Raw genomic sequence first — 22,793 nt, 5'->3', positions numbered from 1 at the left:
CGCTGCCGCCGAGGTCCCGCCCGGCGGCTGAGAGGGGAAGGCAGGAGACACGCGGAGGCTGCTCCCGGCCTGCGGAGCCCGCTGGCCCTCCCCTTCAGGGTGAGTGCTGCTGCAGACAGAGTGCCCCGGCTCCTCCCCTGCTGTCGGCACTGCCAGGCCGGTGCTGGGCATCTCCGCCGTCCCCTCCCCTCATCCTCATGCCATGGTAACGAAGGGGCGGCTGGATCCGCGTTACGGATGGGGGGTGTGGGGGAAGACGACAGGAGCAGGGCTGAAAGCATCAGCCCTGGGGGTCGGGGATGAGGGTGGGACCGCGTTTGCAGCTGCAGGCTGCTGTAGAGTCGGCGATGGAGACAAGAACAGGGATGAGGATAAGGCGGATAATAGGGATGGGGCAAAAGACACGGATGGCGATGGGGATGGGAAACGGATGGAGCTGCGATTGGGATTGCGATTGGGATAGGGCCGAGGGATCCCGCTGCTCCTACCCAGCCACAGTCTCAGCGCGACGCCAAGAGTTAAAGGGGCTCGTCCAGGCGCATGACCAGGCGGCCGCGGGCATTAACATGGAAATGAGTCGCTTTGGGGACTGACTGCCATTGTGCTCACCCAGGTCCACTGGCCTCGCCCTGGACCGCATCCCTGCTCCCCCCGCACCTCCACCGGGCTCACCCGCGCCAGACCAGGGCTGGGGTAGGGGGGGAGGAGCCGGAGACAAGGGGACGGATGACTGGGCGGAGACCCGCGAGCTTCGCAGCCCATCTGCTGGGTCCCTGCCGTGTCGCGGCCAACCGCCCGTCCTGGGACCAGACGGGGGAAAGGCTGCCCAGGGTGCCGCGGGTTGCAGCCCAGCGGCCCGACGACGCGGCCCGGGGCAGGGGCGCAGCGGGAGGCACAAGGGCCCGCTGCCACAGCCCCTTTGTCCGTGCACTCCTCCACCCGGGCTGGCAGTGGCGGAAGGTGGCAGATGGCCAGTGACAGAGGAGGCCCAGGACCCTTGGGAGCGGAACTGAGCATCGACTCAAACCTACCCCTCCCTACCCCAACGGAAAAAAAAAGAGTCCGTGGACAGTGAAGATGGGAGAGCAGTGGGATGTGGGCGGCGAGCTCATGGCAGGTTTGCATCTGTGGAAAAGCAAAGGGAGGGTAAAGACGGTATCCGTCCATCCCGGGCCACGGCTCGTCTGCAGGGAGAGAAGACAGCACCAACATACTTCCAAGAGGCATCCTGCAAAACATTAACCTTGGGGATACATGGATGGAAAGGCACATCCCCTGCCACCAGTCCCGGGAGGAACTGCCTTCTCCATTTCTGCAGGTGCATTTCCAGGCTCGCCTAAGTCATTCTCTTCTCACACTCGGTTCTCACTTGCTTTGAAATCCAAAAGGTTCTTCTACCCCTCCACCTCTTCTTGCTCACGAACAAACAAACACACACAAATCCTCAAGCTCCTCCCTCCCCCATGAACTACAACATCCTCTCCTGGGGCAAAGCTCTCTTACTGCTAATTCAGCTCTCATTCCATGTCACCTCCACAGCATTTCTACTGCCAACCAAAACTGAAGTGCTGCTCTCTCCACCACGCATCTCTCCATACGTCCTCTGCATTTTAATTTGTTCCGATTTACTACATAGACACAGCTGGGTTTCTTAAACTCCAGGGAGGCAGGGTGGAGGACAAGAGCAACACTCCAGAGGCATTTATGGCATTATGCTGCACCAATTTTGGCTATGGATACAGATGTAAACACATCTATTTCATTATCGTAACACAGTTGTGGTAAATACTGCAAAAGGCAGAGGAAAAAAAGGCAGGTCGCTGGGACTGTTTAATAACAAAAAGGCTTGTACCTTTTCGGGTTTGTCAGCCAGCCAAGAAAATAATGTATCTGTTCCTATAAATAGGTCCAGTTTACCCGTAAAATCCGCCGAATCACAGCGCCTCTCACAGAGTCTGCAGCATCGTGGAAACCCTTTTTCTCTCCCTTTTTCGTGCCATTGTCTCCTTTGTTGCATTGTCTTTCTGGCGAGGCATTGGGGTTTGCTGCCTGTACTGTGCATGGGAGCAGCACCATGAGAAGGGCCGGAGCAAAGGAGAACACACCGCCCCTTCCTTCTGTCCACAGGCAGGTCTGGCCCCTCCGCGCTCATCCGCGGCTCTGCTCCGCGTTTCTTGGCCCTAATGGCGATTCCGGGACTTTTCCGTGGGAGTGCGCCCCTGCTGTGGCCTCAGGGCTCTCCGGGAGACTTGGAAGCGGCTCCTGTTCACTAAATTCCACCATTTATTTAAATGGAATTTAAGATAAGTTTAAATCTAACTTCCCCCCCCCTTTTTTTTCCCCCCTTTTTTACGCATTGTCATCATCCAAAAATCTGGGCACACAAAACAATCGAACAAAAAAAGTCTCAACCCGTACGTGCACGTTGCTGTCCAATTTAACCCGGTGGCCGAGGAGTTAAAATGCCAGTAAGGCGGCTCACTTTCCACAGGGACAAGGCTGGGGCGGAGAGAAGAAGCAGGGCCGAGATTTCCCTGCGTCCGCAGCTCAGCCAAGCTGTTGTTTTAAAAGAGCAATAAAAATGAATTATGACTAAACGCCTTCTCACTTAATGGTTTTAGACGGGGATCCCCAGCCCTGGCAAATACGTAAGAGGATTTTTATTTGTGCATGTGTTCCTGCAATTGATCTCTTTGATGACATTCTCATTCATAGAAAGAGTTTGATTTATGGCTTTCGGAAGAATTGCGTTCAGCCCTTCCAGCTATAACCCACGCATCCCAGATCCACAACGTGCTGCAAGGCTGAGAGACCACAATTCTCACACGGACGGACAGCAGAGCCCAATCCACAAAACCTTCGCTCAAGCTCCGCTCGCTTCCCCAGGCTCACACGCGCTAACGCTCACTGGGAGCCGCGATCGCACCGGCCCGGCACTCCTCGGGCCCGAAGCGGTAGAGCCCCGCTGGCATCTGTTGCTGGGTTTTAACCCGAAGAACGGGGCTCGCCCTCTGCTTTGGGGTCTGGAATCCCGCTAGCCGGGTTACAGGCAATTTGATGAAGATTTCTGAAAGCCCATCTTTGCTACCACCAGCAGAGTAGAGATCCGGGAAAAATAATACCTTCAAATATAGTTTTCCCTTTTCATTATCATTCCTTCACCCCGTAAAAAAGATTTAAAGAGAAAAATATCTCTGTGCCCCCGCACCACCCCTCAGAAGGACCGAGTGGAAGGGCTGATTGCTTCCTAAACGCTTTTTTCCCCTCTGCATTTCTGCTACCCTTTTGATTTTACGGGCACTAACTTCTCCATTTCTTCTCCTTCTAGGGCTGATTTCTTGGACCTCTCAGCACGTGAGAAGTAACCCAGACGCATTCTCTCTGAGCTCTTGTATTTTTTAAGATGTGCTTTGTGAGACAGCTTGCTGGCTGCTAAGCACTACTTTCTAGAAAAACAGGATTGGTCTTCCTTCTCCACCAAAAAAATAACGAAATCAAGAGCCTTTCGTGTATGTAACTGACTAGCTTCTGCAGGAGACCCTTATCCTACTGAGTCTCTCTCGTTTGTCCTATAACAGAGAAAGTGCTTTTGTTACAGCTCAGCATTTCCAAGCTTTGTATCCTCACGGAGAAAAGAAGCTACGTTTATACATTAAAGGAAGAGATCTCCATCAAAGCTGTGAATGGTTTTGGTTTCTGTGGTTTGTTGTTGGTTTGGGGTTTGTTTTGTTTTGTTTTGTTTTTAACTTGTGAAAACCCATAAAATAAAGCATTGGAATGTGGTTTTCCTCTGTAATAAATGCCCTAAAATGCCAAAAGGGCAGAGACCGTAGTCAGAATGCTGGATTTTGATTATTAGTACATTAAGAGTAGAATAGAGGAGGAGAAATACCCATCGTGTTATCAGTCTTGGAAGGAGAGAAAAAGAGAGAGAAACAGAAAAAAGAGAAAGCTCCTTGTAGCAAACAAGAATTTATTCTACCAAAAATACTTATGACAACGCATCCTAATGCAATACAAAAATAAAAAGAAAGTGAAGATACAATTCCTATATGATCACTTTCTTACAGACCTCATATATTGCTTTCATAGAAGAACCTAGGATGTGGCTAGGTTAAAATTGAACACAACTAAAACTTCGTAAGAAATGACAAAATGGCACAGCAGAGGGAGGTAATAAACAGAAAATACTGACCAGGAAAAGGGAGGGGGGAAATTAATTCACAGGAAAATTAAAGAAGAATAAGGAGAAGAAAGCAGGACCCTTGATGAGGACGTCTTTACTTTCTCAGTAATTCAGATGCTGCAAGTCAATTGTAGTGAGTGTGTCTGTAAAAAAGTCAAAACTGTCAGCAGAAATATCTACGGGACTGTCCAGAGATCCTGGCAAACTGGGGGAAACTGCATCCGAAAGCTGTAGGCAAGAATCTGTAGAGAAGACGCTAAAGTCCTGTAAAGAAGGGACATCTAGGGCCTCAGGACTGTCATTGTTCAGGCCAGCTGCACAGTTCTGGGCCATTGTTGAGAGGCAGTTTTGAACAGTGGGTGACTGGTGTTGAAAATGTTTCAGATTTTTCTCATTGCTCGTTAAAGGCGAAACGGGGAAAGTTTGAGACTCGCCATTGTGCGTATTCTGTGCCTGCTGCTGGGAGAGGGCATTCTGCTGGAAAGCGTAGCCTTCCCGCTCCAAGAGAGCGCCGGAGACGTTGTTGAGGGCTTGCTCGAAGAGGGATTTCTCTTCCTCTTCCTCCTCCACCGATTTCTCGGTGTCCTCTAGGCTCTTAAATTTCCCCTCGCTGTTTTGGTTCTCCTTGCACTGGGTTTGTCTCTTGTGCTTCATCCTTCTGTTTTGGAACCAGACTTTGACTTGTCTCTCAGTCAGATCCAGCAAGGCTGCAATCTCAACCCTTCTTGGTCTACAGAGATACTTGTTGAAATGAAATTCTTTCTCTAGCTCCAAAAGCTGGGTGTTGGTGTAAGCCGTCCTCAGCCGCCTAGATCCACCGCTACTGCTATCAGGGATTTCAAGGGGATCTGTTAAAAAGAAAAAAAGAGAGGAAAAAAAAAAGAAAAAACACCACCACCATACATACCCCAAAGCACCACCACCAGAACAGCAAAGGCAAAAACACACACACGCACACACAAAACAGATAAATGCATGGATTGAATTTCAGCACCGAGCACATCGCATCCCGCGGGGTGGGGAGGGTGGGGGTGTGGGTGTAGGGGGGAGTGCTCTCTGTGCGCGTATGTGTCTATATCTATATGTCCATATAGCATAAAATAGCAACTGCAACAAAATGGCCGCCTTTGGATGCAGTAAACCCATTGTGTTGCACTGCTGAGTGCCCGGTGCTGCGTGCCCCTCGGCCACCCTCGCAAAATTACCGCCTCCAGCTCCCCAACCTCCCCACACCAGAGCAAACTTTATATTAGCCATACCGCAATTTATAATTAATGCATCAGCTGCTTAGCTGAGCGGGAGCAATCTATCACTCTTCATTACTGTCAAATATCCCAACTCTAGGACGGCGAGACAAGAGAGGTCAGCTCCAACTCAAATAAATCATCCCGCATTAAGCAAGTTTGGGGAAAGTTTGGGTTTCCAGAGAGCCCCGCCAGCTCCGTCCTCCCTGCCCGCCCGTCCCTCCGCCTCGTCTCTCCGCGAAGCCGGGGGAATGTGGGCAGCCAAAAAAGCGGCCCGGCGGGGCCGTCGGCAAGTCTTTGGACTGACCTTTGTGGCTGAGGCAGGCAGGTCCAGCGGCTGAGGCGGAGGCCGAAGCGGGCGGCAGCGCGGATCGCTTGGACGCCTTTTTCTCTTTCATCCAGGGGTACTCCGGGGGCGGCGGGGCGCCGGCGGGGCCCGGGCTGCCGCTGCGACCGCGGGGGCTCGCCTTGGGGCGACCGCCGCCGCTGTGGCGAGGGTGGCTGCCGGGGTTCAGGCTGGGGATGGTCTGCTCGAAAGGAGGTGGAATCAGTGTCGAGTGTGAAAGCGTCGAGTTCTTGATTGATGAACTTTGAAATGTATCACCGACAGGGGGAAAAGATGTCAGGCACTCAGCAAGCGATGGCTGGCTATTGATAAAACCGATCTCTCGCTCAAATGCGAAATTCATGGCCTTCAACTGGCAGCCCCCGCGGAGAAAAAGTTCCCTCGGATTCAGGGGGCTCGGGGGGGGGAAGGCCCAGGAAAAAGGAGAGAGAGGAGAAAAAAATATAGCATAGAAGATCGCTGGTGGGGTGTTTTTTTTCTAATTCACTGATTACAGCCGTATGGGGACCGTGCTACTATTAAACTATTGAATTCATGGAGACAAGGTTGAAATTGGACCGAATTGCCTGTCACATGATTGCCTCTGCCCAATGACAATTTGGGCTTTAATCAAAAGAAGCCACTGTCTGTTTGATTGATCCAAAAAAGTCGGGAAGGAACGCCTCATTGGGGGCCAGAAAGGCTTTATTTACACTTTTTTAAAGAGGGAAATGATATCTCGAGTATCTATCCCCTCGGCGTCCTAATCTGAAATGATCTGGGCTAGGGGGGGAGGGTGCGTGTGCGTGGATATGTTTGTGAAAGAGGCTGCGAGTGTGTGTGTGCGAGTGTGTGTGTGAGTGTGTGTGTGGCTGCTTGTCCTGCAGCCTGCTGCCTCCCTCTCCTCCACCCGCACACTCTTCTCTCATTGTTTGGGACTGTCAGGAAAACGCTTTGCACCTCACAAATCATTTAAGCACCTCAATCTGACGCCTTGAGTCATTAACAAAGTAATCCATTAATCTTCAAAGTTTTGACATCGCCAGGCCCTCGCATAAGAAGTTGCACCCAGGCAGGATTCTGAAGCAGAGAGTCTTGATTTTTTCCCTAGGAATAGCACTTCCTCCAAAACTAGTTTCTCCTTCCCGACTCAGCCTCGTGGGTTTCTTTCCTTCCCTTTGATTTCCGCTGTTTTCCTTTTTTTATTTTTCTTTTTTTTTTTTTTAATATATTTTTTTTTTCTGGCTATCGAGTGTACAGTAAGGAGAACAATTGGCCGCCGGTGCCGAGGCATTGTTTAACAGGATCTTCCTCAGCAACCTCTCTTCTAGGGGAAGAGTCACATAGGCAGCAGCCCTTGTGCTTCATGACTTCCCTCTCCAGTTGGCTTCCCGGGATTGGACCATAAAACATAACCCTAGGAGTACCTCTCTGGCCGAGCCAAACAGCGAAGCTTCAAAAGCGTCTAGCTCTTGCCTTTTTTTTTTTCTTTTTCTTTTTTTTTTTTTCCTTTTAAATAAACCAACAAACCCCAAACACACCACCACCACCAAAAATCCCGTGCCTTAGCTTGCAAACGATACTCCTGTCTGCTGGCATAATTTGCTTAATAACCGTAGTAGACTGGGTCTGGTGAGTATTTTCGATTACCAGGAAATATATGGGCTCGTAGCGGGTTTGTTTTCACGGGGCCAGGCAGAGCGAAAATGGTGCGGGGCTACGACTTGAGAGACGACACTCGCCTCCGACGCTTGGCTCATGCCGCCGCCGTCGTCTCCAGTCGCCCCGGATAGGTCGAGGCAAGTCCCGAATTTGGATGCTTTGAGCACAATTTTCCAAACAGACTGAGGCGAGAGGGAGAGCGATGACAATGGTGGCCGCAATCAGCAGCCTGGTAAATCCTGTGGTCACAGCCGCCCAGAGCAGCCCGGACGGGGCTTGCCTTCGCGCAGAGCCCGGGGTGCCCGGCGGGGTGGGCTGCGCCTGGGGCCGGGGTGGGAAGGCGCTTCGAGCTGCTCTCCGCGTCCTCAAGGAGTCCGGGACCATCTATTTCCAGCGTGATGCCATGCCGTCTCTCTTTATTTTCCCAGTTGCCAAAAAGGCTTCTCCGTAATTAAAAAAAAAAAAAAAAAAAGGAAAGGTGAAAAAAAAAAAAAGGGGGGGGGGGGAAGGGGGGGGAGGGAAAGAAAGAGAGAGAAAGGAAAGAAGGACAGAACAAGACCCCAAGCACTGAGCAGACCATTCTGCTTCCAGACCGGAGGAAGTGCATTTTTAAAATCGGGTTTAAGTTAATGCACCCACAAGATGTAACATATCTGCGAAAGCATTGGAGAGAGGGGGAGGGGCCGGGAGGCTTTAAATGAGCTTTTTGGTGGTCGCTTGTTTAAATAAAATATAGAACGAGAGTTGTCATTTAATCCCTCAAAAGGGATGCCTTACAAATATCGATGCTGCTGGAAAATGCGAGGGGTTTAATTTTCTTGCTTTTAGTCCAAACAAAGCTCTGGTGGTGTCTGGGCGCGATCAATCTTGGCCGCCAAAAGGTTTGACAGCTACTGGCCCTTAAGAACACATTTAAAGCTTCTTGCTCTTTCCAAGATCAAATGTGGCTGAGAAAAGAGGCAGAGCAAGAAACGCAAGTAAACAAGGAAAAAAGCTGCTTTTAAAATATGCTGGCAGAGGACTAGGCTGCCTGTGGGAAAAGTCCGGTTTTATTTTGCTTCTCACTGACTACCTTAGGGTCGGGCTGCCTTTTTTTCCTCCTTTTTCTTTTCTTTCTTTCTTCTTTTTTTTTTTTTTTTCTTTTTTCTTCTCCCCTCTGGAAAATATTGGGACTAACAGCAGGCTGGCAAATAATAAAATGAGAGCTTTGGACTTTAACCAGGCTTTGTGAGTAAAACCTGTGTGGGTGTCTCTATTCTGCACATTTGTTTCTTGTGGTCAGTCTAATACAAAAACCACCTGGAACAAAACCTTTGGAGAGAGGAGGCAAAATTCTTGGGCAAATCAATCACTTCTGCTTTCAGTGGGATCTTTTAATCGGGTGAATCTTAAATGTATAAATACGAATTCTTATTTTCAACATACAGGCTCGAAATAAGGGGTTGAGTACGGTTTCCGGGAAAAAGTTGGGGAAAACCGCATGTATTTTTCTTTATTAAGGGTGGGAGGGGTGTGAAACGCCAAATTCCTTCTCTTTGAACATTTCCTACATGTAATTCGTAGCGTTAAAGGAGCCACACAGTAAGAATCATCGACTGTACCGTTACCTTTTGTTGTATCTAACCTAGCTGATGCGAGGGGGGGGGGGGGGGGGGGCGGCTTGAGTTTTATGGGGTGGATTATTTGAATCTAGCAATGTCTTCCAATGTTGAAAAAATGTTTCCTTCACCTACAAAATAATAATCAGTCGGTTTGGGTCTGTATTGAGTAATAATCAGGTTTCAATGTAAAATATCAGACTACATAACATTCCTTCCACAGTTACATATCTATATATACAATAAACAGCACGGTATAAACATATTTGCAATCCCTTTCTTTGAGCATGCTTTATCTATTTATGCAGAAAAGCTCTATATACTTTCATGGATGCATGGCAATGTTTCAGCATCAGGCAAGGATGGTTCTGGGAACAAGATAAAGACCAGAGATTAATAATATTTCAGCATGAGACCAAAATGGCGACATTTTTTTTTCCCTGTGTTCTAAAACATACAGATGGTGAACAGCGTGTGTTATTATCTACACAGCATAGGAATATGTCTTTATAAACGTGCAGGGGTATATTTTACCTAGTCTATTAAGGTCCATTTTGATTTATCTTTCAAGTTTCAATCTAAAAATTACGGACATTTTGCCTGAAAGTAAGAAAAATCGGATTTAAGCACACGCATGCGGGTTTCTGCCTTCCACCTCTAGCTGGTTCAGAACGAAGACCCCCGCGGGTGCCCATTTGGGGTCGGAACAGTCGTCTTTCTCCCCCACCACCACCACACACGCACACACATCCACACCCCCGCAGGAGAAGGAACACAAGGCTCCCCTCCCCCACAGCTTCAGGATGTCGTGCGGAGGGAAGGCGGATCAGGAAAAATAAAGCTGACCCAAAACAAAATACACAATTATATAAAAACCAAAATCAAATTAAAAAAAAAAAAAAAAAAGAAAAAAAAAAAAAAGTGGAGGGGACAACATGAAGGCAAACCAATTAAAAAAAAAAAAAAAACACAAAAAAAACACGTAAGATCTACCTCTTAAAGGAAAAAAAGTGCAGCGGGGGCGCGGTGTGTGGAAAGAGCCGTGTTCACAGGCAGCACTGCTCGGCATCCCCTCAATCCAGCCACATCTGGGCTTTGGTCGGGGGCCTTCTCTACCCTCTTTGCTCCCTACTGCCGGCCTGGCTGTCGCCCGCCCTCCAGCCCTGGGACGAGGCAGTCCCTCTGCGCCCACGCGGGGCTTGATCCTGAGATCCCATGTGCTGCTCCCATGTGCTTCACATACAGACCGGGAGGCCTGACCGGGAGCCGGGGACCGCTCCCTGCGCTGCTTCGCGACCAATGCCACACCGGGCCTTTAGGCGGGGGCGATTCGAGCGCGCATGACCCCCTCGAGGGGCAGGCAGGATGCGGGTGCCATGAAACCCCGATGGTAAATAAATAAATAACATAAATAAATAAATAAATATCTAGATAGATAAATAAATAAATAACTCCATCCCTCTCCCTGCCTATGAAATGCTGAAGAGGTGTTCTGGGGCCCTCGGGTGGGTGAGTGGATCCTCATGTGAGTTTCCTATCTCCCCACACCATGAAGGGCTCTGCCTTCCCTTCAGCTGCAAAAAACATGTTCTTAACTCCTTATTATTCAGAATAAAAACTTTATTTTTTGTTTTTTTCTTTTTCAGAATGTGAGCAGCAAGGAATGTATAACTTTCAAAACAAATCTAGCCTTTTCAGCTTCACACGCTTTCCCACCTAAGCTGGATCTTACAAGCATAAAGTATTCAAACCATTACCTTTTTTCCCAGATTTTATTGCATCATCATCATCATCATCATCATCATCATCACCACCATTTTTAATAAAAGGAGTTATAGCTTCCTTTCAAATGAGATTTCCTATGCGTGCCGATATGCCATCTAACATATGGCCAGGTAAATACCTCCTGAATATTCAGGGTACAGGGTTTATTTTTTATATATATATATAAATATGAACAAATGGGGATAAATAAAATTTTAAACACTTAGATTATTCAATGTTTGCAAAAAAAAAAAAAACCAAACAAAAACAACAAATATAAATAAATCTGAATGTTCACCAGCATACACACATTGAAAGACTTACACGTATTAATAATTGTCCAGGGAGTCCCTGTCCAAGAGCTCTTGATGTCTTTCTCGCTATTTAAAAGAAGTGCAATAAAAAAAATTGCTTCCCCATGGGATCAATCATGTACGAACAAATTCACATTTAAGAATTCCCTTTATAGAAAATTTGTTCATATACCCTGTTTTGTTTAAAAGCGTAGAAGGTAAAGTATAAAGCCTCTGCATACTCTCAAAGTGAGACACAAGGCTACAGTTCGAGAAGATAAATATCCACTAGTGAAACTATAGAGCAATTCAAGCAACAAATATTGCTACGTCACATAAACTAGAAAACGCTTTTACCAAAGGAAGGAAAACAAACCAAAACGAACAAAAGAAACAAGAAGGGGAGGTCACATGGAGGGAGAAGGAGAGAATGAAGGGAAGGAGAGAGTACTTTCCAAAAGTTGGGGGGCTTGGTGTTCCACTTAGTGACTACTGTCTTTTACAGATGGGTGAGTTTGGGTGCTTCCTGAATTCTTCCCTGAGAAGGATGGTGAGTGGTAAGGTCTGTGTATGTTGGGTGTGGATCACAAGGTCCATGGTGGTGATTGTTGGCCATTGGCCCAGCCCCACTGTAGTCCATGTTGGCAGAGGGAGGATGAGGGAGATGAGTTAGACCAAAGATGGAAGGCCCAGAATTGGTCATGGTCTCCACGTAGTTGCCCCCTACATAGACGGGGCTTCCCTGTATATGTGGATTCCCATAACCGTTGCCTTGAAGAGGATGAGTATCATATTCAGATGTCACAGTTGCTGTCCCCGTGTATCTTTTTTGAGGAGGTGGGCAATTATTAAGAGGAGCGGTATACGACGCAGGGATGCCATAGGTGTTTTGATGAGGCTTGTTAAACGGTGGAGGTGACTGGGGCTCATAGGGAACGCTGTTTACTAAAGAATGCATAGAGTTTAGATATCCCCCAGCAGCTGGTGGGACAGGGCTTCTGCTTGGGGACTGTCCTCCTGAAGAGGTCATCATGCCCTTGCCCTTTTGATCCTTTTTGTATTTCATTCTGCGGTTCTGAAACCAGATTTTGATCTGTCTTTCTGTGAGATTGAGCAAATTAGCCATCTCTACCCTTCGTGGTCTGCAAAGGTACCTATTGAAGTGGAACTCCTTTTCCAGTTCTACCAGCTGGGCACTTGTGTAAGCTGTACGAGCTCGCTTAGAGGAGGCTTGCCCCGGAGGGCTTTTATCACCAGCACAACTCTCACCTATGTAAATCACACAAAGAACACAATCAGCATGGCAAACCCAGACACAGCAACCAGAATCAACAGCCAACAACACCAGCACCTGGAGAGTTCAGCTCTCAAATGCGAGATAGATGCTCATGTAAGCGAGGAGTACTCCCTCTTGGCCCAAACTCAGTCATGCTAAGATATGAGCCTCGACAGACTTATTTCACGTCATTAGTGTCACTGTAAGACTATACTTACTTCCTTTAAGAATGACAATGCACACCATATCCTGAACTTTGCATAAAGGAATAAGCAAGGTTCAGAGAAACGCACTGGAGTTTAGAAATTCTGAAGATCAATCTATGGCTCTGCTAACACACTGAGACCAGGGTCTTAAAGAATTAGCTGTTTGCCATTGTTGTAAAGATCAGCAACCCCCCTTTTCTGAAAACCCTTATATATACACATCGGTTAGAGATGCCTGAAAGTTAGGTATCTACAATATAACATCATAATTTATAAGCAGAGAATTGGCAGTACTGTGTGTCTATCACATTTAGCATATAATACAAACATGTGGTAGTGATTGGGAAGTATAGTATACATAAGAAGAACATGCAGTGCCTAGGTTTGTGTATAAGCATACAGATGTATTTAAATGTTACTGCTTTTTAATAAAATAAATACACCATATGGGAGGTTGTAAACAGCAGTGTTACCAGGTCTTTAAAAAGCAGGCTGGCAAAAACATTTGCTAAAATTTTGGACTTTTGTTTCCAAGGCACATTAAGGAGAAAAAAAGTAAAAGCTTAATACAAGCCCGACTCCTGGGCATTGGAGCTAGCGCTGGTCTTATTGATTTGGGTTTCTTCGAGTAATAAAAGCATTAATAAATACTTCCATCTCTCAAATACTGTTTTATGGGCCAAAGTTTATGGTATTCCAGAACGATTTTTGTTTACTAGGCTTGTAACTTTGCCAATCAGATTGTTAAAATAGGAAGAGCTTTTGACTGAATGCAGGTCATTGATCCTGCCTGCACATGATTATGAGCTATTTTATTCCTGTTACACTTCAGCAGAGATAGGTCACTGTCTTATTAGTCTAACAGCACCAACAAAGTACTTGGGACAGGCCTCTGGGTTAAGGCCTGGGCTGCTCCGCAGTGTCATGATACACTGGAAGGGGGATTACTTATGAAATGTGATAGATGCAGGAGGGCCCAAGTGCTTTAGCCATGAGGAAACAAAATCACTTTGGACCCGCCCTGCAAGACTGGGAATGTTTTGTAGGGATTGATTCATTCACTGAGTTCCCCTTGTGAGTGCTGACAGCCCCTTTCCAAAAGCTCAAGAGAAAAAGCCCCCTCCCTCCCCAAAGTGAAGGTGGGTAGCATTGCCTTTGTCCACACAAGATATGTGGCTAGCTCAGGGGTACCCAGGGAGAGGGAGACTGTGTTTCATACCTGAACTGGAACTGCTGTTTTTCTGCTTTGTGTTTTGCCGAGACTCTTTCATCCATGGGAATATCTGTTTGGACATAGTGGGCGAGTTAAGAGCCGGGCTCTTGGTGGGGTTGGCTGGGGCAGGGTTGTTGCTGGCATTTTGAGATGGTGAGGCAGAAGACGGAGGTGGAGGTTGCGCCTGCTGGGCTGGAGGTGGCTGCGGTGGGGCCTGTGTGTCAGTGAGGCCAGGGGTCTGGAGAGGCTGGCTGGGGAGGGTCCTCATGCAACTCTCACTGATGTCATTGGCCTTGTGGTGGGACACAGAGCTGCCAGGGGACTGGAGGGAGCACGCAGGGCGGTGGTACTCAGTTTCCACAAGTGATGAAGATGGAGGATATTGCTGCTGACTTGCATTATAAGTGAAACCATTTGCTCCTTGGTAGGGGTAGGCACCATAGATTGCAGAGCTGTCGTAGTAGGTCGTTTTTTGCATTTCGTTGTTTCCCAATATTTATTTCGCAAACTGACAGGGTCTTGACACCCTCGGAGAATAACATTGGCACCCCTCTGTCACGTGGCACTCTTCCTCCAATGGCCTCTCCGGGCAGACCTGGGGTGTGGGGAGAGCAGAGCAGGGTGAAGAAATGGTACAAATCCATCTTACTTTCAATAGCTAAGTGACATGAAAGCCATAAAAGAAAAAGTGGTCAGCAATATTTAGCAGCATGACTTGGCCTCAGGCACAGAGCATTTCGATATAAGAGCTGCCCGGACTTACTGGCAGCTACAAATACACAGTTTGCTGCACTGGGATAGGAGCTTTCCAGGTTTTTTTCTTTATTTATTCTTAAGAAATAGAGCAGGGCACCACATAGCAAGGGGGTTGATGGCTTATCACTGAGAGGCTGTTTTAATACCAGCCTCTGCAATAAGGTTGATAGAGGGACAGGGAATGTGAAGGGATTGGGCTGCTCCTTCAGATCAAACCCTTCCCTGTAAGTGGCATCATTTTATTTTTAGCCTTTCTCTCCGGGTTACAGCTCTCCATGCAACTTCAAAGGAATACATGAGATTGTTCCTGTCTACGTGTGGCAGGGGCAGGAGCAGGGTGGAAAGATTTCCTAGCCATGGATATTCACACTCCCCGATCCATTCAAGTGATGGATTTTAGCTTGTTTATGAAATTCTCGATAGGAAAATAAACAAAGCCAGCGCCTTCTTCCCTCTGCGCTCTCACACCACCCCGAGCCGCCCAGGTCACGCACCCCTGAAGAAGCGGTTTCTGACCGTGCAAGTCCCTGCCGCTGCCCTCAGCGTCTCCCACTCGGCCCCGCAGCGCGGCCGGGGCCGCCCCACGCAACCCCCGCACCCGCTTCCCATCCGCGACCCCAAAGCCCCTTCAGCGAGGCCAGCAGGGGCGAGCTAGGTGCTTTGGCGGTTGTTTGTTTGTTTTTATCAGGAGTTCTTTTCAAGACACTAACTTTTCGTGGAATCAGCCAGATCCTACCTGTTAAAACATGATGGATTGGGAAAAAAAAAAACAACACACCAGGAACCTGAAAAACCAGCGTTCATCTCCATGACCACGGCTTGAACTTTCCTTCCAACTTAGCGATAATAGGTTCTGTCTTGGAAACTGCTATGTAATTTGATGTATGAGGGTCACTTGGCTGGGGAGAGGGTGGACACAAACCCAGAGAATGCTTCTCCTGCTAGGGCGAATCCTTTTCCTCCCCCCCCTTTTTTGTCCAACATCCTTACTTCTTTCTGAGTTTGGGATTTGTTGTGTTGTTGTTTTGGTTGGTTGGTTGGTTTTCCGATCAAAGCTACTAATCACTTGCCTAAAAACAACCAGTTCAAGAATCGCCCGCATTAATGACAAATGAGACCCGTGTGCAATCTCCGATCTAGAAGCTATTTCCACACCCACTCACATTGTCCTCGGAAATTAAAGTATGTTCCTCAACATCTTCTTACCCCTTGCTGACAAACAACCGTGTCTTTTCGAAACAGAAGAGCTCTCGTTTCTTTTGCCACTTTCCTTGTACTTAAGCAATTGTGTATTCCCTCCAAAACATTTAAGGAGGACAAATGTTTAGGGGCGGAAAGCCTTACACAACATAGGCACCAAACGAGCTCGTTCATTGCCTTTCAAGTTACACAAGTTCTTAGAAAACACTATCACTTTTGTTCGATCGTAACAAAATGAAGGTAACACACCTACAGCAGGGCGGCCGCCCTGTTATTGCACTAATCAAGCTGCTTGGATGTTATTAAGCTAATAAGGCAATGGAGATCTGAGGCACGCACACAATTTCCAGCTCCTCGCCTCCCCTTCCTGAAGCTGTCGAGGCCTGGTGTGATTTTTCTCAATTCCTTTGAAAGAGAGAATATAGACACCACTACCAGAGGAGAAAGAAGAGATAATGAGGCAATGGTGATTTCACAAAGGCATCCGCCTTTCATGATCGCGACATCAAATATTTTGCCTTCCCCTGGCCACTTGGAAGTTTGCTAGGATGGGCAGAGCTGTGCAGGGATGCGGAGCTGGGATGCACACGCAGCCGGCTGCCCGCAAACAATAGGCAACTTTGCTCGGAAGGCAAAATATCACTGAAGCTTCGGCCGACTGCCAGCAAGTGAAAAAAAAAACCAAAACGGGTACCGCTTTTAGCTTCTCCAAGTTAATCACTTCCTACAAAGTTATGCAAAAGCAGGGGCAACCTCCGGAGCGCCTGTCCATTCCTGGTGGAAGTGGGAATAGCGGGATTAAGAGCGACCACAATCAGGATAATAAGAGTGTCCTAACGAGGGAGGCGAAAAAGAAAGTTTCCCACCTCAACCGATGCCTGGGGTGGGAAGAGCTTTCCTCTCCCCCCCTCGAAGACAAAAAGCCAAGCCTCATAAACACGGATCAGCCCTCAATTTTTCCAGTGCCCGTTTAATCGACTCAATTTCCACTTGTGCACTACACCTCTATGCCCTTTACCAATTTCTCTCCCCCAATCCAGACAGCCCGGAGACAGCAGATGAAAGGTACTAGAGGAGGCAAGTCCCCTCCTCTCCGCTTACCCCAACTCCACATCAGCTCTCCCCTACCCTGTCCTTCCCCCTGCACCCTTCCCAAGCACACCAGATCTTTGCCCTATAACTCCCATCTGAGCCCCAAACTCTGACGGAAGAAAATCCAGGCAAACCCCCCCCGAAAGATTTCCTGAAAGATAAAGACAAAGCTGAGATAAAAGGGGGGGAGAGGGGGGAAGGCGGGGAGGGGGGGTGGAAAGAGAGGAGAGAGAGCTGCCTGAACACGAAGTGTAAGGGTATCATTCACTGCCTGGAAGGAAGCCCCAGCTTGTGAACTCTTCTTGAACCGACATTTAAGTCTACGGTCATAAATCACTGGGACATAAACTCCACCATTCACGACTGATAGCAGCGTATTTGTGGCCTGCTTACCTTAACTTCTGACGACTGAGGCGGAAGCCAGCATGCTCTCGCGCTCTCTCTTTTTTTTTTTTTTCCCTTTTTTTTTTTCTTTTCTCCTTTTTTTTTTTTTTTTTTTTTTTTTTTGAAGCGACACAACCCAGGGCGCAGGGGCTGTCTGTCCCAGCCCAGTCCCTGTGCCCGCGGGGGGGGCACTGGCTCAACTCCTTCGGACCCAGCACCCCTCGTCCGGGAGGGGCAAGCCCTGTCCCGCACGGGATGGAGATGGGTTCTCCGAACACTCAATTCCCTGGCTTCCCCCCGGCTTCAGGCTACCCACCCTGCCCCGAAACAGTCCCCGGCGTGCCTGGCTCCCCCTGCGCGGGGCACGGAGGACGGGGATGTTTCCCAGGGCTGCTCTGGGAAGGAAAGGAGAGAGACGAAAGGAGAAAGGGGGATGTGGGGGTGGGGTGGAGGGGAATTAAAAAAAAAAAAAAAAAAAAAAGGGAAAAAAAAAAGAAAGAAAAAAGAAAGGCGGCCGCCTGAGGAAGCCTGGGGCAGAGTGGGGGCTGGGGAGGGAGCAGAGGAGTGTGGCAGTGAAGGAGTGAGCCTCCTTCCTCCCCCCCTCCCGCACCCGGGCGTCACCAAAGTCCAGGAAAATTATGCTAATGAAGACAAACGGCGCTCACAAAGGGTCGCTCTCACCAGCCTCCGGGGGTGCTGCTGGAGGGGGGCTTGGATTTGTCCCTCTTACCGGTGGCCTTGGGGGGCAGCTGCGGAATAGCCCCTCTGCTGCTCCCCGCCGCCGGGAGCCCCTCAAAGTCCCGGCTGAGTCCCGGGAAGGGAAGCAAAGCCCTGAGAGCCGGAGCTGGGTCCTGAGAGCCAACCGAAGCCCACCAGGATCCCCGCTCTGGGCAATGCTTTCAGAGCCACGCTGGAAATCATTAGAGTTACTAATTATTAACTCATGCATGCGTGAGCGCACACACACACAGATGTACACACAGGCACCCCTCCGCCCCCCAGATATCCCCAGCGCCCGGGTCGGGCACAGGGGCTCTCACACACGTATGTGTGCTGCATAGGAGGGTCGGGGTACCCGCAGTCACTCGTGGGGACAGGGGTCCGTGGGCAACAGCCCCGCGTGGACGCGGGCCCGCTGCCCCCACAACTCTCCTTCGCTTCTTGCTCCTCGGCAACGCTGACGAAAGCACTCGCCTCTTTCTGCAGGGGCCTGGGCATTTCCCCCCCCCCCCTTCTTTTTTCTTTCCCGGGGTGAGGGGGGTGTCTCCCCTTTTTCCTATAACAGAAACATATCTGCGACCGTGCAAACGAGAACTTAAATAAAGTTGCATCTCTTGCCCCTGTGGCAGACAGTAGCTGGACTATGGGTTCCGCGCATTAAGTGGAGGCTCTGAATAATGCCTAGGTGTAAATTTGACGTTACTTCGTTAATTAAGGCATTAAAAATATAACCAGTCCGTTTAAAGCATGAGGGAGCCCGGCGTCATCTCAAAGCACAAACAAAGCAAGGCGAAAGAGAGAAATAAAAAGCACTCTAAGGCTGAGGTGGCCTCTTACGCATACCAATGGTTTTTGTCATTTATGGCTATGCAAGATTTATGACTTCATGCACCAAAGCTGTAAACAGAGCACTAAAACAGAAAACACTTGCTCCTTATGGCATAAGTGAGAAGGCACCACATGAAAGGGGAAGCGGGCAGCGTAGGAGGAGAGAAGAGGCAAAAATCCCGCGTATGCGTTTTGCTTCAAACAATCCCTTGAATGTTGCATCGGAAGGGAAAAAAAAACCACCAAAGTCTTTTTAGTCAATAATCAACCCCACACTTTTTTCTGAAACCGCTGATCTGCCAATTCCCCCTCTTGTCCGACCAAATAGTGAGAGGCAGCGCTGCGCCCCGACGGAGCCCCCCGGACCGGAGAAGAGGATTTGGCAAGAGAGAGAGAGATGGATACTGCAGGAGCCTGCGGACGCCGAGGAGCTTGCTGGTTTGGGAAGCCCTGCCGAAATCCTGGGCAGTCTTTTCCTAGGAGTGCCTTTTAAATTTTGAAGCAGTGTCCAGCGGGATATTCTGACTACATGTCTGTATTTATGAGCGGGGACTGGGTCGGGGGGAAAGGATCTTTTAAAAACTGAAGAGATTTGCAAAGGACTTTAATTATGAGAACCGAAGTGGTTCATAGGAATACTGAAGTGTTTCCTCTATTCGTCTTACCTCCTGCAAAGAGTATTTTGCGAATTTTTGCCTGCTAGTCCCGTTTCCCCACGCCCCCTCTCTCCCCAAAGAGGTCATTTTAAACAGGAGATGATATTTTTTTTTAATGTCTCCTATGATATTGGGATAAGTGTCCCAGCACACAGAACCCCGCTGCTTTTATCTGTCTTTTCCTCCCAGAGGCCGAATATTTTCTTTCTGCTCCATTCCACAGAGAGTGATAGAACTTAGCTCGGGGAGAGACCGTCAGCGTTTGGGGCTGATACCTAGGTCAAAATTGAGCTGCCTTTTCTGCCCGAAGGGTTCCACTCTGCGGACTCCTCCACTTTCCTGGAAATATTATTAGTTTTTGAATAAAATAATATCTGTAAAGCACATTGTCCTTGGATGCTCCGAAATTAAAGCAGGCAGCACCATAATTCAAGGCTGATTTGGGGGAATCTCTCAGGGACGATATAACAAGGCGGGGAGTGCTGGAGAAAGGGACCAATTCTGAAAGTGATGCCTGTCCAAGTCGTTAGAGAGTTAGGAGGCAATAATAGCTGCCTTAGAGAAGGGCTGGACTATCGAAGAGAACCGTGGTTAACGTGAATCACTGTTTATGTTCTCTAACACTGAAAAATGGCAACAGAGTCTTTGCTATTTGCTCAGAAGACTGAGATTATTTAACACGACTCACCAAAATCCCTCTCTCCTCCAAAACTCTTCTTGCTTTCTTCTGCTCTGGAGCAGGACTATATTATTTATGAGTCTTTTAACTGGGTCAATATGCATCCGAACTGGGTCATAAATCAGAGAAAACGCTGCCAAGTAATTGAGCTGCAATTAAAGCTTGCACTTTATTTTCGAGGTGTGTTTTGGCCCATTTCGAAATACAACAAAGCCAGTCTTGGCTTATAGACACACAGCTGGGAGCGAAACAGCTCTCCTCCCCTCGCCCAAGAGAGTCTAGGAAAGGACAACGTGCTTCAGTATGGAGAGAAGGGGAAATACCATTTCTTTGGGTCAGTTCTGCTCTGAGAGCAGCTTAAAGAGCAGGAAAGCGAGAAACCACATCCAACATCTCCTCCCTGTAGGTCTCTGCAGAACGGCCGCAAATAGCTCCGAGTGAAAAAAATTTTGTTTTTTGTTGGTTGGTTTCAGAGGAGTTTTTGATCGTCGTTCGCTTTTCTTCCTCTCTCCCTCTCTTTCTGACCTCAGAAGACGAGTCATTACAAGCACCCGCTAACTGGACACAGAATGGTATCGAAGGAACAGGCGAGACGCGGAGCGAACAGGAGGAAAGAGCCACACCAACAAGACCTTTCCCAAAGCCGAGACACACCAGAGAAATGTCGTTTTATACAGCCTTTTGCCGTCCTTGGATGGCCAAATAATCACTTATTTTTGTCATGTAAAGGGCTCTCTTTATATATAGCTATGCACACATATTTGTAAGTATATGCAAATACTTACATATGTATACGTACCTATATATATATATCTGTATTTATGTAGACGACGGTATAGATATGGATTTTGGAATAGTATATGTTCTGCTAGCAGATAATTTCCACTCCTCCCCTTTTCACTCTCGCTTTCCAGATCCCCAGTCAAAGAGAGAAAGAGAGAGAAACAAAACCAAAAAGCCCCAAAAACCACACAATTCCAAGGCTGGTTTATTGTTAGAAGCCATACCCGGCTCTTGGTTGAGCTCCTTCTCATCTCGGAGAAATAGAGGAGGGTCTTGGCTCATTTGGGAAGGGGAAGCTTTGCCACATTGCTGAGTGCTCATGAAGCCCTCAGCGAACAGAAAACAAAGTACCACTAAAGCTTCATAAATAAAATGGCAGCACAATCGCACACTCATCGATTTACGGAGCAGCAGAGGCCGAGCAAACACCCATAAAACAACTACCGCGGCCGCCACCGCACATTCGAGCACGACCCCGACCAAAGAGCTTCCCCCCCCACCGCCCCCCGCATCATTTTCTCCGTCTTCCCCAAAACCGTACATAAATAAACACACAAATAAAATATAATAAAACAATAACATCGTGGGGGGAAATCCAAACACGACAACAAAAGATGCTTCCCATCTCTAGCCGATCATAAATAATGATATAGATGGTAATCGAGGGGCCGGGGTGGAGGCAGCCGGCCATCAACAGCAGTATGGGATCTCTATGGAGAAAAATAAATAAAGAAGCAAACTCTCCTTGCTCTGCTCGCTGAGAGGGGAGAGTTGACTATTTACCGCAGCAAATTGAAACAAAGGGGGAAGCAGCCTGGCTCCGGGTGCGCACACACCCGCACACACACACACACGCACTTACTCCAGCCTCTGCTACTGACCTTTGCCTCGAACAGCAATAACTCACCACAGAAATGAACAATCAACGGAAATACCTTAAAATAAAATCCATCCTTTCTAACGAAGCATCTCGTCCTCTCGGCTCGACAATAACCTTTCCATAAGGAACGAAAGCTGTCAGCGAAATGGCCAGCTCTTGAGGGGATGGTGATGGGGGTAGGAGGAAAAAAAAAATAAATAATAGAAAGCAGTGCTTGCTCTGAACAGAAACTGGAAAAGCGTAATCGCAGACGGAGCCAGACCGGGTCTCCACTCCAAATGCCACAATAATGCGCTGTATTATGTGCTCACGTGGTCATACGTCAACTTAAATCCTTTTATTTGAAATAGGGAATCACTGAAGAAACAGGGTTTCTTAGTGCGAGCCTTTGCTTTTTAAAGCCTTAACCCAATACGTTAAAGAAGAGGTGAAGGGGGGGGTGGGGATCCAAAAGATGCAGATGACTAGGAGGGGAGATTGGTTTGATTCTTTTTCCTCCCACACCAATATTTCTTTAGACAAAGCCCATTAGAAGGTAAGAGGAATTTTTATAATATGGGATTACGCTGCACTTTGATACTTAGCCTAATTAACCAGCATTTGCTCCCCAGGCCCGCCACTCTGCTCCACGTCGCATGTCCTCTGCAACCCCCGAAGAAAGCCCAAACCTTAATACTATTATTTCCAGTCCCCTTGTAAATGGGACAATTACCAGCCTTCCCCCCACCCCCAGATGCCTCTACCCTACCATTGTACAGGGCTTGCTCAACTCCCACACGCTACATCAGGGCTCCTGTAGAAACTAAAAAGACCCATAATTACCTGACAAAGGCCAAAAAAGAGTCTCTTCTAAGAAGCTAGTTGATTTTTATCCTTGTAACACACTTTGAAGAATACACCTTCCTTCACTGGCGTGTCTCTGAATTTCGCAAAATCTTCTGGGACCTTGCTGTTAAACCTGTGCTTACGCATTTCCTATACGGATAGTTTGAGTGATGCACAAAATTATAGGTTTCTAACTATGAGAGGGGGAAAAAAAAAAAATGAG

The 22,793-nt window shown here is 48.1% G+C and overlaps 2 protein-coding genes across 6 annotated transcripts in view; both read right to left on the bottom strand.

The window, feature by feature from the left end:
• Positions 1-4,283: 4,283 nt before the first annotated feature.
• On the bottom strand, positions 4,284-7,805 carry HOXA2 (homeobox A2). The gene is made up of 2 exons (XM_068152394.1): positions 5,738-7,805; positions 4,284-5,034 (listed from the first exon to the last, which is right to left on the bottom strand). Exons 1-2 carry the CDS (start codon positions 6,117-6,119, stop codon positions 4,289-4,291), a joined length of 1,128 nt encoding a protein of 375 aa, XP_068008495.1. The 5' UTR covers positions 6,120-7,805; the 3' UTR covers positions 4,284-4,288.
• Positions 7,806-9,060: 1,255 nt separating this feature from the next.
• The window catches only part of HOXA3 (homeobox A3), a 47,176-nt gene continuing 33,443 nt past the window's right edge, over positions 9,061-22,793 (bottom strand). For 2 of the 5 annotated variants that reach the window (XM_068152389.1, XM_068152390.1), the window contains 2 exons: positions 13,774-14,362; positions 9,061-12,341 (listed from right to left, as the gene is read on the bottom strand). In XM_068152389.1, the coding sequence (XP_068008490.1) occupies positions 11,572-12,341; positions 13,774-14,245 (1,242 nt within the window). In that variant the 5' untranslated portion in view covers positions 14,246-14,362 and the 3' untranslated portion in view covers positions 9,061-11,571. Of the gene's footprint in view, positions 12,342-13,773; positions 14,363-17,208; positions 17,290-21,800; positions 22,151-22,567; positions 22,665-22,793 lie in introns of those variants that run through there. The other 3 variants (XM_068152392.1, XM_068152391.1, XM_068152393.1) reach the window with 3 other exon arrangements.

Source organism: Melanerpes formicivorus, unplaced genomic scaffold (genome assembly GCF_026170545.1).
Source record: "Melanerpes formicivorus ecotype bairdi unplaced genomic scaffold, bMelFor1.0.p_v2 SCAF_23, whole genome shotgun sequence".
Classification (NCBI taxonomy): Eukaryota; Metazoa; Chordata; class Aves; order Piciformes; family Picidae; genus Melanerpes; species Melanerpes formicivorus.
Note: the sequence above shows the minus strand (reverse complement) of the source record. Positions and strands in the feature narration are given on the sequence as shown.